At 45.6% G+C, this 15,404-nt stretch overlaps 1 protein-coding gene and 1 pseudogene across 4 annotated transcripts in view; one reads left to right on the top strand and one right to left on the bottom strand.

Moving 5' to 3' along the window:
* LOC120059779 overlaps positions 1–7,269 on the bottom strand; it is a 29,128-nt pseudogene extending 21,859 nt beyond the window's left edge.
* Positions 6,817–15,404, top strand: part of LOC120060208 (EARP-interacting protein homolog) — a 42,395-nt gene continuing 33,807 nt past the window's right edge. Inside the window, exons 1-5 of one of the 4 annotated variants that reach the window (XM_039009354.1) lie at positions 6,817–6,915; positions 7,387–7,602; positions 9,453–9,536; positions 13,253–13,385; positions 14,963–15,125. In XM_039009354.1, the coding sequence (XP_038865282.1) occupies positions 7,561–7,602; positions 9,453–9,536; positions 13,253–13,385; positions 14,963–15,125 (422 nt within the window). In that variant the 5' untranslated portion in view covers positions 6,817–6,915; positions 7,387–7,560. Of the gene's footprint in view, positions 6,916–7,361; positions 7,603–9,452; positions 9,537–13,252; positions 13,386–14,962; positions 15,126–15,404 lie in introns of those variants that run through there. The other 3 variants (XM_039009356.1, XM_039009353.1, XM_039009357.1) reach the window with 3 other exon arrangements.

The raw sequence follows: 15,404 nt of genomic DNA, 5'->3' as shown, positions 1-15,404 counted from the left end.
AGCTAGCCAAAGAGACATTTTACTGGTTGAAGTGTTTTTTTTAAAGTTGATTTGCGATGACGACACATAGTAAACAGGACATTCATACGAGGCTTAAAATCCAATTATAATCCAAAAGTAGTGTGAAACGCACTCATAAGCAACATGTTAAGAGGCTTTTTTTGCTAGCGTTCTATAAGAGTGGCGCAGTGGTCTAAGGCACTGCATCTCAGTGCTAGAGGCGTCACTACACCCAGACACCCTGGTTCGAATCCAGGCTGTATCACAACCGACCGTGATTGGGAGTCCCATAGGGCAGCACTAAATTGGCCCAGCGTTGTCCGGGTTTGGCCAGTGTAGGCCGTCATTGTAAATAAGAATTTGTTCTTAACGGAGTTGCCTAGTTAAAGTTTACATTTTAAAAAAAGATACAAAAAATAACAACTCCCTCTTGTTCTGCCACCAATTTGCACGCATCGCCCTCGTGCGGCAATGTTTGCAAACACAGAAAGGGGTCTATGGGCTGTAGTAGTAAAGGCCAAATTAAATATTTTATCCACAAAAAATGTATACCTAAAGGGGTCCTAAAATTCTAAATCAAATAGCTAAATGTTCCATAGTATGACAATCATAAAACAAATCCATGTTAGCTTAGACCCCCCCCAACAGCTTAGACTTTTGGAGGTTAACAATTTACACCAATAAGAGATCATAGCTTTCTTAATGTTTTGTATACACAGTGCATAGTGAGCAATATGTTTGAAACATCATATCACAATATCGCAATAGGCCTACATATCGTATCAGCATCTAAGTATCTTGATAATATCCTATCGTGAAGTCCCTGGCAATTCCCAGCCCTAGAAAACACCCAACAACATGAATAATAGAATGGTGTATCCCAAGTGTGAGTAATTTCAATTAGAAGAGGTGGGAGAGAGAACAGTAGAGTGATAATGCCAGGATTGATCATTTAGCTCCACTCATAATAATCTGCAATAAGAGGTACTCGGATCCCCCCCAAATCAAATGAGAATGAGATAAAATACAGATTATATTGGCTGAAATTGAATGAGGAAATGCCGATGAACACAATGTGTATTGAGCAGGGCCACAGTGCAGGGCTAAATTAACACTCCCTCGTCTCTCACACTGGAGAAGGAAGTGGATTAGCCGTGCATAGTGTTTGCACACAGACACCAGCCAGGGAATCAACTTAATTTTAGCTCATCCCTTTTAATTCACCTATACTAAAAGGTTCTACAGAAGCCCTTAAGAGCATAGACATGTGCATGCACACAAACACACAGCTGGGGGAGAGATAACTAAGAGGTTGACAAGTCAGCTATTGTCAGATCATACACTGTGTGACTAGCCACAGTTCTGAGGGGTAACAGTGAGTGATTCCATAGGAGAGCAGTTGAAACCAAGCAGGCCTTGGGCAGCCAGCCACCAGGGAGCTCCATCCCAACTCCATAGGAGAAGAGCTTAATACTTCAATAGAATGCCACTGGATTCCCTACTCATACAAACACACAGAAACACACACAAGGCTGGATTATCAATTAGCAGCATTGTGGGTTTAAAAGGGGTGAGCATTTCTAATTGTGTTGAAGATCACAAGTTCAGAGATTTTCTTTTGGTGAAGTAAAAATGCCCCGAAACAAAGCTGGCTGCACGCCCACTGCCAGGGCTCTCGCGAGGTGCCAGCCTCCAGCCAAACACAGTAGAAAGGCTTCTCGCCCTATTGCGGGCCCTGTTCTGCATAACATACTAAGTTCCAGTGACACTTCAATTTAGCCACAGCATTTTGAATGAATACTGAGGGGAGAGAAGTAAGAAAGTCAGAATGCACAATACACTAGCATCTAGGTGTGGATAGTGGTTAACTTGTCTTTGATGGTTTGATGGAGGGCTGGAGTCCTTGTATTAGCGGCCCTGAGAGAGCCAGACTAGGGCTTTGCCTCAAGGCCAGAGGATGGACTGGTGGCTGACTGTTCTAAAGACCACAGTAGTTTCTATTTGAAGGCATCCAGACATCTAGAGCCCTGGGACAATAGAATAAAACAGAAAATATGTGAAGTAATTATCTTAGGGCTTGCATAGAAACGATGTATTACGCTATAATGGCTGTCTGGGAGAGTTCCAAACGATTCTCCTTTGGGTGACATCAGTCATTCACGGATAGACAGACAAACCGCTGACTTAGCACGGTCAAGTCTCAGTGCTGTAAAGGATTGTTGAGGTAATGACAATTCTCTGGCTGTACACCTCCAGGTAGCTATAACGCAGATCAATGTGGTTACATAGGGGAGGGAGCATCAAGGCTGAGGCTGACCCAGCCAAGGTGGGAGTAACACCGTACCCAAACTGGCCGTGCGCAAATTGATTTTGTCCCCCCACACCAAACGCGATCACAACACGCAGGTTGAAATATCAAAACAAACTCTGAACCAATTATATTAATTTGGGGACAGGTCGAAAATCATTAAACATTTATGGCAATTTAGCTAGCTAGCTTGCAGTTGTTAGCTAATTTGTCCTATTTAGCTAGCTTGCTGTTGCTAGCTAATTTGTCCTGGGATATAAACGTTTAGTTATTTTACCTGAAATGCGCAAGGTCCTCTACTCCGACAATTAATCCACACATAAAACTGTCAACCGAATCGTTTCTAGTCATCTCTCCTCCTTCCAGGCTTTTTCTTCTTTGGACTTTATATGGCGATTGGCATCTAACTTTCATAGTTACCACAATGACCGACCAAACTCAGTTAATCTTTCAATCACCCACGTGGGTATAACCAATGAGGAGATGGCACGTGGGTATCTGTTCTATAAACCAATGAGGAGATGGGAGAGGCAGGACTTTCACCACGTTCAGCGTCACAAATAGAATTGACTTCTATTTTAGCCCTTAGCAACACAGACGCTCGTTGGCGCGCGCGAGCAGTGTGGGTGCAATTAAATAACATGTATGTTTACATTTACTTTGCGACGCGAGCGGTGTGGTCAGCATGTAATGTGGGATGATGTTGATCATACCTCCCCTGGCCCCCGCCCTGTCCTCCACTGGACATTTGGCCCCAGCACACAGGCCCAGACACCAGCACACTGGTAGGAGAGAGAGTTCATTGGCCGCAGAGGAAGAGAGGGAGAGGGATGGCGGGAGAAAGGGAAGGAGAGAGGTGGCTAATCAAAGTGACAGATTAGCCAGCCCTGGGCCCTGCTGAGAGAGAGGGGACGCCGACTAGCCACAGGGAGAAATATAGGCCCTAGGCCAGAATCACTATGGAGAGGGATTCGGGAGAGGGGGAGACAGGTCACCAGAGGGAGGGAAGGTGACAGACAGAAGCCATGGATAATGCTGTGCAAGAGCGGGCAGTGGCCAGCAGACATTGGCCACAAGAGACGGAGGAGAGACAGGTCACACACACAAGCCTCCAAGGAAATGAGGGTGGGGTGAGAGGGAGGGAGGCCTTGAGCCCTGCTGAGCAAGAGGGGAAATGCTGACTCAGGGGAGAGGACAGACGGGTCACTAGCCCTGAAAGGAAGAAAAGAGAGAGGGGTAGAAGGAGAGAGAGAACCTGAGGGACAGAGGACAGACAGGTCACTAGCCCTGAAAGGAAGAAAAGAGAGAGGGGTAGAAGGAAGAGACACAATGAACTTGAGGGACAGAGGACAGCTAATCCAGCAGAGACAAAGAGGACCTCTCCACAACATTCTACAGGGTTGGGGTCAGTTCCATTTAAAGTGACAGTGTGTAGCTATGGTATTTGGACTCAGTTACTGTATGTAAAGTTGGTGCTAATAAGATGTTAGTTGAGCTCTACCACATGTGAATAATGTTCACTCAGTGGTGCATATCACTACTGCCGCTGTCTGTGGATCAGCAGGGGATTGAATGATGGAGTGAGATAGAGGAGAGAGAGAACACAGCATCTGTTCTCAAAACCTCACTCTTACCACAGAGGCTGCTTCCTCCTCTTTATCCCTCGCTTAAATCTTCTTCCCTCCCTTCTCTCTTCCTCCCCATCTCTTCTGTCATACTCCCTCTATCTTTCCTCTCCCCTTTCTTCTTCCCTTCCCTCATCTCTGTGCTCCTCCCTCTGTGTGAGCCAGCGTTTGTGTGTTCTCAGAGGGAGTGTGGAGGCAGTGGCAGTGGGTGCAGTCACACTCTGGCACTGCAGCATGAGTCACTGCCAGCTCCCAGCAGCCCCATGAATCAGGGGGGAGAAGTGTACACACACACACGCACATCTCACTAGTCAGTACAACCCCAGGGTACACACAGCTCTGTACAACCACACACACACACACACACACACACACACACACACACACACACACACACACACACACACACATCTCACTAGTCAGTACAACCCCAGGGTACACACAGCTCTGTACAACCACACACACACACACACACACACACACACACACACACACACACACACACACACACACACACACACACACACACACACACACACACACACACACACACACACACACACACACACACACACACCTTGCCAACATTTACTGAGCGAATCGAGAAAGAGACTATCCGGTTGTCTCAAATTTGGTCAATCACATGTATTGATCAGTGTAAGGTTGACTGGCTGAGTCAGTCTGGAGCTGTGAGGAGCAAAGCCCACTGACATTTCAACAGACCTGCCTGACTCACTCTACTTCTCTTTTTATTTTTCTCCTTCACTCCCTCTTTACACTGGGGGGCCGCCCACACTGGCTGGTGTGCATCGGTAGAGTCAGTGACGCACACACACCAGGTGGTATTTTCAGCCTTCGGTCAAGTGGTCTACTCTGTGAGAGGGTGTGTATGTGTGCATCCTGGCAGACTGCAGTCCAGCACCAGATGTGTGTGTTTGTGTAAGTAGAGACCAGAAGGCCTTGAAATATGTACACAGCTCCCATGCATTATACATCGGCACAGCAGGAGAGAACTCAGAGCCTGGAGGATCTCCTCCCTTCTATTCTCTCTCCATCTCTCTGCCGGCTGCTATGGTGCATACGTTTTAAATACCAAGTGCAGGTCAGGGTCGTTTGCGGGTCAGCAGCTAAGATGGAGGAAGGAGGATAGGGTGATGGGGGAGGAGAGGTCGCTATTCAGACTAATCTTCATGCTATATGTAGGGGTAGGGGAGAGAGGTGAGCCAGAGAAATTATAGGGTATTTTATGGAGCTGTGCTATTAACAACACCATTCTATGAGGAAGGTGTGGCATACTCCAGGTAGTCATCACAGAATATCAAGGGTATCTATCTGCTGCATGCACACTACCCAAAATCAGCAAACATAGCCATTTACACGGTCTTCTATCACTGAATAAGTAGAAGTACAGCGATCTAAAGGTGAAAGAGGTATATGGTGGAACTACCGTGGAATTGCCCATGAGTAAGCCAAGCCGGCATGAAAATAAGTTGTTTCTAACAAGGCACTACATGTAGATGTATAAAATCCCTGTTTGCACCAACATTAACATGCACGCACATTGACTCACAATTAGTTGTTTGACACCCAGGAAGGATTGTTCAACAGAGTTGGCTATAAGGACACGTCTCTTCATAGTTGCCTGCTCCCCCATGAGACGCATCATCAGGTCCTTCACAGCGTTCCCCTGAAACACACACACAGTCACACAGGTAGGCGAGTAGGTCGCAAAAAATGTTGAGGTATAGGTCTACAAAAAAGCAAATTATCCACTTCATTGTACAACAAGACTAGACATAGCTGTTGCGGCTATGTCATGGCTGCCTGCGGCTATGGAACCCTGACCTGTTCACCGGACGTGCTACCTGTCCCAGACCCGCTGTTTTCAACTCTCTAGAGACAGCAGGAGCGGTAGAGACACTCTCAATGATCGGCTATGAAAAACCAACTGACATTTACTCCTGAGGTTCTGACTTGTTGCACCCTCGACAACTACTGTGATTACTATTATTGGACCATGCTGGTCATTTACGAACATTTGAACATCTTGGCCATGTTCTGTTATAATCTCCACCCGGCACAGCCAGAAGAGGACTGGCCACCCCTCATAGCCTGGTTCCTCTCTAGGTTTCTTCCTAGGTTTTGGCCTTTCTAGGGAGTTTTTCCTAGCCGCCATGCTTCTACACCAGCATTGCTTGCTGTTTGGGGTTTTAGGCTGGGTTTCTGTACAGCACTTTGAGATATCAGCTGATATAAGAAGGGCTATATAAATACATTTGATTTGATTTATTGCTGGCCTCCAGGGGTGCTGCCTCATGCTTAGGGGTGCCTGGGCTGGGGGTGCTGTCCTCTGGGGTTACAGCGGAGACGGTGACAAAATCCTGCTCTTCAGTAGTTAGCTCTGGTTTCACATCATCCACTGTTTCCTCAGGGCTAGAGGCTACTGGATTTGTCTGTATCATCGCAGCCTCTATCTTGATCTCAGTAGTGTCTTGTCCAATCAGATCATCCACTTTCTCCTCCTTCTTCTCTTTCTCCACTGAGGTCTCTTTAACCACTGCTGCTGCTGGCTCCTCCTCTCTCTCCTCAAATTGCTCCAGCAGGTTGTCCATGGGAACGACATGGTCCTCCTCACTGTTGTTGGTGGAGTCAGAGATCATGACACTCTCCATCATCTGGTCGTTGAGCTTGTCCATCAGGCTCTCTGAGGGTGTGCTGTGGCTGTCCTCTTGGGGAGTGATGAAGGACTCGCACCCCAGGTCAATGCTCTCCTCCTGGAACAGGACATCAGAGGAGGGCGGGAGGGTGGGGACTGGCTCTGGAGGGATACGGTCTTCACTCAGACTGGGTTCAACCTCCACTGCCCCTGTGATGTCCAGGGTGACTGGCCTCTGTGCAGGAGTCTCGTTGCTATCCATATTTTCCCTGAGAATAATAGTATGGAGGAATCATAAATCAGGTTACCTAAAAATATGATTTATTGTAAGTACTTTGTCATGTTCTTTACAATGAAATGTATCATACGGGCTTAGATGTATAGATATACAATGATTCATTCAATTTCTATGGCTAGTAGATTGTTGTGCTTTTTGGGTAATGATGGCTAGCTAAAGTTAGCGTGCTAAACTACAGGTGCTTCAAATGGCAAAAAAGGACATAACTACTTTTATAAATATATTCATACAAATCACTTGCTTACATAAATAACATGTAGCGATGCATCAGCCTCCCCTATTAAGCTGTAAACCAATGTAAACAAAAACAAGGCTCTTTAGATTACCTTTGCTAAGGAATGATGACGGCTACTGAGCTACGGCAATAGTGCGCCTGCGTGAATCTTCCAGGAAGTTAAATGTACAATGTCCAATAGGAATCACATTTCCTACGTATCTGTCGAATTGGTATTCTTAAATATTTTACGCATTTTAAACCGTAAACATCTTCTTTCTCCAGATATATTTACGGACATTCACTGTACGCTACGTAAGTATTTATTTTTACGTTTTCGGAATTAAAATAACATCCAGCGAGGTGATGGATAAACAGTGCAAACAGTTTATTTGTGAAATCTCACATTAAACGTAACGCTTTCAAGCAATAATAATAAGCTTGCAACATACGTCGGACATGGAGGACGATGCACCTGTGATATACGGCCTCGAATTTCAGGTACAGTTCCACGTCGGAGATATGCATGCATTAACGTTAGCTGGATACAGTATAGCTATGTCAGACAACCTCGTCCTGACCCAGTATTTGGGCGTTAGAGACGTCAACGAGGAGTATGACTTGTCGACATCTCTAACGCCCAAATACTGGGGCAACCTCGTCCTAGTTATGTAACTCTAATGTTGACAAATATTCATCTGAACTCTCTTCAATGTATGTCAACATTGTTGCTTTGCAGTGTCATCATGCTTTAGTGATACATTCGTCACGTAAAGCCCTGTATAGGCATAGCATTACATACTGTACATACATGCACTACCGGTCAGAAGTTTTAGAACACCTACTCATTCAAGGGTTTTTCTTAATTTGTACAATTTTCTACATTGTAGAATAATAGTGAAGACATCAGAACTATGAAATAACACATATGGAATCATGTAGTAACCATTTTTTATTATTTTTATTTTTATATTTGAGACTCTTCAAATATGCCTCCCTTTGCACACTCTTGGCATTCGCTCAACCAGCGTCACCTGGAACAGTCTTGAAGGAGTTCCCACGTATGCTGAGCACTTGTTGGCTGCTTTTCCTTCACTCTGGTCGGACTAATCACAAACAATCTTAATTTGGTTGAGGTTGGGGGATTGTGGAGGCAAGGACATCTGATGCAGCACTCCATCACTCTCCTTCTTGGTAAAATAGCCCTTACACAGCCTGGAAGTGTGTTGGGTCATTGTCCTGTTGAAAAACAAATGATAGTCCCACTAAGCCCAAACCAGATGGTATGACGTATAGCTGCAGAATGCTGTGGTAGCCATGCTGGTTAAGTGTGCCTTTAATTCTAAATAAATCACAGACAGTGTCACCAGCAAAGCACCCCCACACCATAACATCTCCTCTTCCATGCTTCATGGTGGGAACTACACATGCGGAGATCATCCATCTCACAAAGACACGGCAGTTGGAATCAAAAATCGAAAATTTGGACTCCAGACCAAAGGACAAATTTCCACCTGTCTAATGTCCATTGCTCGTGTTTCTTGGCCCAATCAAGTCTCTTCTTCTTATTAATGTACTTTAGTAGTTGCTTCTTTGCAGCAATTCGACCATGAAGGCCTGATTCACGCATTCTCCTCTGAACAGTTGATGTTGAGATGTGTCTGTTACTTGAACACTGTGAAGCATTTTTGGGGCTGCAATTTCTGAGGCTTACAACTCTAATGAACTTATCCTCTGCAGCAAAGGTAACACTGGGTCTTCCATTTCTGTGGCGGTCGTCATGAGAGCCAGTTTCATCATAGAGCTTGATGTTTTTGCGATTGCACTTGAAGAAACTTCAAAAGTTCTTGAAATGTTCTGTATTGACTGACCTTCATGTTTTAAAGTAATGATGGATTGTTGTTTCTCTTTGCTTAATTTGAGCTGTTCTTGCCATAATATAGACTTGGTCTTTTACCAAATTAGGGTTATCTTCTGTATACCCCCCTACCTTAATGCTCAAACGCATTAAGAAGGAAAGAAATTCCACAAATGAACTTTTTAAGAAGGCACACCTGTTAATTGAAGTGTATTCTAGGTGACTACCTAATGAAGCTGGTTGAGAGAATGTTGTCATCAAGGCAAAGGGTGGCTATTTGAAGAATCTCAAATATAAAATATATTGTTTTACACTTTTTTGGGGTTAATACATAATTCCATATTTGTTATTTCATAGTTTTGATGTCTTCACTATTATTCTACAATGTAAAAATAAAGAAAAAACAATGAATGAGTAGGTGTTATAAAACTTTTGACCGGTAATGTACATTAGTTACAGTTTTACAATGTACCAACTGTATCTTGTTTTGCAGGCTCGTGCACTAACTTCCCAGACAGCTGAATCGGATGCCATTCGTTTTCTTGTGGGCACCCAGTCCCTCAAATTTGACAATCAGGTGAGTCAAACGACTGCACTTACCAACAGTAGTACACCTTACAGCTGTATATAGCCTATGCATTGGAAGACCATCTAGGAAGGGTATTGTACAGTGTCTGTTCTTCTAATGTGGGGCCCACTTTTGGATGTAATCTAAAGTTGTACTAAAAAGGTACTATATATTTTTGATGGGAACAACATCCACAGTGGACTCACTTGATCCTTTATCTGATGTAGCTCTTTGGCTGCTTGTTTCAGCCCACCGAGGCCTCTAGTATTCCTAATGGGGTATTCCAGCCAAGATTGGCCCACGTGTTGAGATGGGACTTGAGACCCACTGATACCTCACAACTAGTTCCTCCTGGGTTGCATCAAGACTGGGTTGTAAGGCAACATCTTATTGCCTGTGCCATGACTGTCCATGCCACGCTCTGCTTATTTAGTGGTACCTTCAGTTAAGTGGGTTAACTCAAGCCTTGTCCAGCTGCCATGTGCCTTTGAGAATTGTAGGCCTACTAAACAAGCCTAGGATCATGCTAGCCAAATGGGCCTGTGTGGACCAGGTAGTGCTGTGAGGACCAGATAGTGCTGTGAGGACAGGCTTAGCCTTGGCCTCTGGCACTATTATTGGGCTGACTCCAACCCATCCGTGTGTGTGTGTGTGTGTGTGTGTCTTTCCTAGGTCATCATGTAGACAGACCACAGAAACAGTTGGCCATAAATGTGTGTGTGTGTGGTGGGGGGAGAGGTGTAATAACTGATTTCAGAGAGGGAGAGACTGATGTCTGTGTTGAAATGGTTTTGGCATCCAATGGTGAGAAAATGGTCTATGCTTTTTTTTTTTTTCTGGCTGTGGGTGTTCAAATATGTTGCTGGAGCCCATTCCAAATCTATCCTGGTGGTTGAACAGACAAACAGTGCTTATGTTTGATCACCCACGCCATATTTTTGAGAGGAAAATACTTATAATGATAGTACTGCTGTGATCCCTGCACCAAGCACTGTTGTTGAGAATTGAAAAACAGAATTTTGGGTGTTTTGTACCAGCATTTCTGAATGCATTGCAGTCACAACAAAGGGAGCAATAATTTCATCCCATCCTTATCACAATGCTGGTTCACTTATGATTATTGGCTGTTCCAGCAAGTGGACTCCTCCTTGAAGATGGCTTCAGTCCCACCCCCAGGCATTGGTCACATAGAGACACCACCTGATTGTCTCTGGCCTCAGGCACTTATACAGTAGCTTGGACGTGTCACTAAGCTTCCTGCCTCTCTAATGTGGGCTTCAGATATCTAATTTATACCCTCCCTTCCTCTCACCTTAAGTGCCACTCCAGCCCTGAGAGGGCAGCGCAATATGAATGGCAGAACTTTGGGGCTCCTCCAGTTTGTGTGGCATTAAAACATCTCAGCCCTGCCACTTCTGCCAGTTCCCTACTCCTCTGTCCCGCTAACTGTCATCCGCACCACTAAAGAGCTTTAACTAAAGGCCCAAAAATGGAGACTGTCGGCTAGCTCACTTTTATCCCGTCTTTTTCTGCAACATAATTACAACGGGCTGGGAAGGAAGCCCGACTGGGCTGAGAGAGGGATGCAGGGATAAGTCACTCCGCTGGCTCCGGCTGGGGAATAACGCAGGATAAATCACCCATAGGACTTCTCCTCCACCCTGGGTTCATTCAGGGGCCCTATTACCGCTCTTCCTCTTCCCTCCAATTACCCTGTCCCACCAGCACCGGAATTTATTTGTATGTCTCCCCTCCATAAAATTATAACTTTGTGTAATAATCTTTGCTCGATGTGGTCCAGCCCAAGGTTAATGGCAGCCTGTGTGACTTTGAGGCAGCTGAAGGACGCTGTATTCTGCTGCTCCGATGCTCTGCTCCTCTCCTCCCTGCCTGTAAAAAGTGAACAGGGTAGAGGAGTGCCTGGAGTTATTGTCCAGTGCAACCAGATTAATGGCCCCCACGGTGCAGTGAGACTCAGCCTTATTAGAATGACGGGTGTTATTAACCACATCAAACCTCTTGATTGTCGCTGCTTTACCACCTAAGTCAAATATCTATAAAATAGATTTCCATAATGGTCAATTCAAATAGGCCTAAGTCAAGTCAATAGAAGTTCCAAAGTCCTGCACACAGCTTGCTTGCAAATATTAGGCCTACGGTTTCTATTGTAATGCCAACTCTTTAGTCTGCTGACCTTGAAGATGATAGCAAGATAACTTCATGGCTGTTAGACAAACTGCTTTGGGTCCACAACACCTCTCAACCATTGTCCAATGAAATTGCCATTCATAAAATGCAATTGTGTTTGTTGTCTGTAGCGTTTGCCTGCCCATACCATAACCCCACTGCCACCATGGGGCTATCTGTTCACAACGTTGACATCAGCACACCACTTGCCCACACAACGCCATACATGCTGTCTGCCATCTGCCCGGTACAGTTGAAACCGGGATTCATCTGTGAAAAGCACACTTCTCCAGCATGCCAGTGGCCATCGAAGGTGAAGATTTGCTCACTGAAGTCGGTCACAACTTCAAACTGCAGTCAGGTCAAGACCCTGGTGAGGACGTGAGCACGCAGATGAGCTTCCATGAGACGGTTTCCGACAGTTTGTGCAGCAATTCTTCGGTTGTGCAAACCCACAGTTTCATCAGCTGTTCGGATGGGTGTCTCAGACAATCCCGCAGGTGAAGAAGCTGGATGTGGAGGTCCTGGGCTGGCATGGTTACACGTGGTCTGCGGTTGTGAGGTCGGTTGGATGTACTGCCAAATTCTCTAAAACGACATTGGAGGCAGCTTATGATAGAGAAATTAACATCTCTGGCAACAGATCTGGTGGACATTCCTGCAGTTAGCATTTCAATTGCACGCTCCCTCCCAAAACCTGAGACTTCTATGGCATTGTGTTGTGTGACAAAACTGCACGTTTTAGAGTGGCTTTAGCACAATTGCCCCCAGCACAAGGTGCACCTGTGTAATGATCATCCTGTTTAATCAGCTTCTTGATATGCCACACCTGTCAGGTGGATGGATTCTATTTGATCATTTGCTCAACTCATTTGTGCACAAAATTGGAGAGAAATAAGCTTTTTTCGTGTCTCAAATTTCTGGGATCTTTTATTTCAGCTCATGAACTGTGGGACTAACGCTTTACCTGTTGCGTTTATATTTTTGTTCAGTATAAATAAAAAAGGAAATAGTAACACAATAAAATAACAGTAATAATAACATACTGATTTCACAGATAGTGACCCCTGCCTGCTCTGGTGTTCCACATGTTACTTATCATATGTCGTGAAGGGTGCAAACTAGATTTGATCGATTTTCCTCTATTAGACCTTTCTTTCTGCCGTCTTAGACGTGGCGCTCTCTGTAACTCCTCTGAATCTGATTCAAGTTCTGAAGGAGTGTTTAATCGCTGCTTTTAAGGGGAAATCAAGGCAAAAAACGCAGTGGGTGTTATAAGTTAATACATCTTAATAAGTGATGTCTGCATTTAAGGTTGCGTTCACTGTCATATTAAAGACGGAACCTTTTTGTGTGAGAGGTGCTTTGAACTGCTGAGGGTTAGGGTGACTGGTGAAAGATGAGGGGGGGGGGGGGGCTCCTCTGTCTGTGTTCTCACTAGAACCTCGTCCTCACTGCTCTCCCCTCTCTCGCTCTCCTTCCCTCTCTCTCTCCTCCCGCCTCTTTCTCTCTCCGCTCTTCCTTTCTCCTTTCCACAGATCCACATCATTGACTTTGATGATGAGAATAACATCATTAGTAAGAGCGTCCTGCAGCACCAGGCAGGGGAGATATGGCACATCAGCGCCAGTCCTGCAGATAAAGCCGTGCTGGCGACCTGCTACAACAAAAGTGAGGCTCCCGCCCGCGCTCCCCTTGCATCTCTCTTTTTTCTCCTTCTCTCTGTCTGTCTGCCTCTCTCGCTCTTTATCTCTAATTTTTTCAGTCTCTCGTTCCTGTCTTTATGTTACTAGTCTCTCTCTCACAACTAGGGGCCAGTGTTTTTCCTGGTCAAGTCGTGTGTTCAGGAAAATCTCATGACCCCATAAGGTATAGCAACTGCATTCTGTCTTGAAATGAAAGGATGTTACTTAAGGTAACCATCTAGGCAAGGCGGTGAGAACCCTGCTAGCCAGCCATGTGTACCCCTGACCATGGCCAAGATATGACACACAAGCCCAGACTCACACCATGCTCCCACCCTGCCATTTCACGCTAGCAATTATGCTAAAGTAACGCGTCCCATTTCTCTCACACTCCTTCTGCCAACAGTTGCCTCGAGACAATTACAAATCTAAACAAACATGAAGAGACGATTTGGATGAGAAAGAGTGGAGAAAAAAAAGTAATTACATTTCTGAGTTTATTAGATGGATGCCTTTAGCCTTGGTGGGGTTAGTGACAGTTGGAATCAGCTCTGGATGTAGGCTACTGTAGTTGTGAGGAGAGAAACCGGGAGAGAGGCATTGAAAACAAGGCCACGGCACTCTCACTCTCCTCTCTTTGCATCAGCCCTATTGTGGCGGAGGGCTGTGATACACATTATGTCAGAGTGCAGTTCAAAAGAGAAACGTAATTACCATGACATCCAATCTAATGGAGTAGCCCCAGTCAAAAAGAAGTGAAGATCCTATGCCCTCACTTTACCCACTATCTTTTTCTATACAGGTGCTGCTGAGGCAAATTCCTTCCTATTCACTGTCTGATCTGGGGAGATGGGCTGTCTCTCTCGTGATGGTGTTGTGGTGGGGATAGTGTTGTGGTGGGGATGGTGGTGTGCTGGAGGTGTGAATGGGGCATAGCTTTACATGTGTAGACAGCCATGACAGAGTGAGAGCAGGGAGGCGTGGAGGCAAGGGTAGGCCTTTAGGGGCAGCCGAAACCAGAGGGAGAGACCCACAGTTAGTCTCTCGCTCTGTCTCTCATTCTGTTTCGCTCTCTTTCCTTATATCTCCTCTCTCTCTTGCTCTATTGCTCTCTTTCTCAATCTTCATCCCTCTCTCTGCCTCTCTTCTCAGCTGGGCCCTACACTCTTCAGCTCACATGATGACAGCTGCTGCTGGAATGGGTTAGACCTCAGAGACCAGACCATCCCACTGTAGACACACATGCATGTCAGACATGGAATTTATTTTTATGAATAATGTTTCTGTCACTTGACATGCTCGATCTATCTACTCACGATCAGCTCGCTGTACATTTCAGGACACTCAAGAAATGGATTTGATTGCAAGCCAGCACCTACAGGGATCTAGCTGTACCAGGTTTATGAGAACCCCAAAACGGCTCCCTAAGTAGGTCCTATAGATCTGGTCCAGCTGGAACCCTGCATGTGCTGTCTTTCATTCACACCCATGTCCTGCGTGAGTTCCCAGTTCCCCCACCCTCTTCAGGTGTGTAACTTTGCCTGTTTCTCCTGTCCCCTCCAGCCAGTGAGAGTCGCGTGGTGACGTGTGGGGCTGTTTGGAGGATGCCCCCAGAGTGGGAGTCAGGGAGCCATGAATCCCCAGACGATCCCCACAACTCCCACAACCCCCAGAACCTGGAACTCCTCTGTCACCTTGACAACAGCTCCCACGGCAACGCCTCCTGGTAGGTTTCACTCAGACCGTAACCTACAGCTACAATACTGTATACAACAAAACACAACACAGTCATATCAATTCTACCCTGAAACTAGGGTTTCCACGACCTCCTGTTTTGATCCTTTTCTCTGCTCTTTTCTCCTTTGTTCTTTTTCCCCTCGTTCTCTGTTCCTCTGTCTCATCTGCTTTCCTTCTCCCCCTCCATCTCATCTGCTTTCCTTCTCCCCCTCCATCTCATCTGCTTTCCTTCTCCCCCTCTATCTCATCTGCTTTCCTTCTCCCCCTC

Source organism: Salvelinus namaycush, chromosome 15, assembly GCF_016432855.1.
Source record: "Salvelinus namaycush isolate Seneca chromosome 15, SaNama_1.0, whole genome shotgun sequence".
NCBI lineage: Eukaryota > Metazoa > Chordata > Actinopteri > Salmoniformes > Salmonidae > Salvelinus > Salvelinus namaycush.
This window is presented reverse-complemented; position numbering and strand designations above follow the sequence as displayed.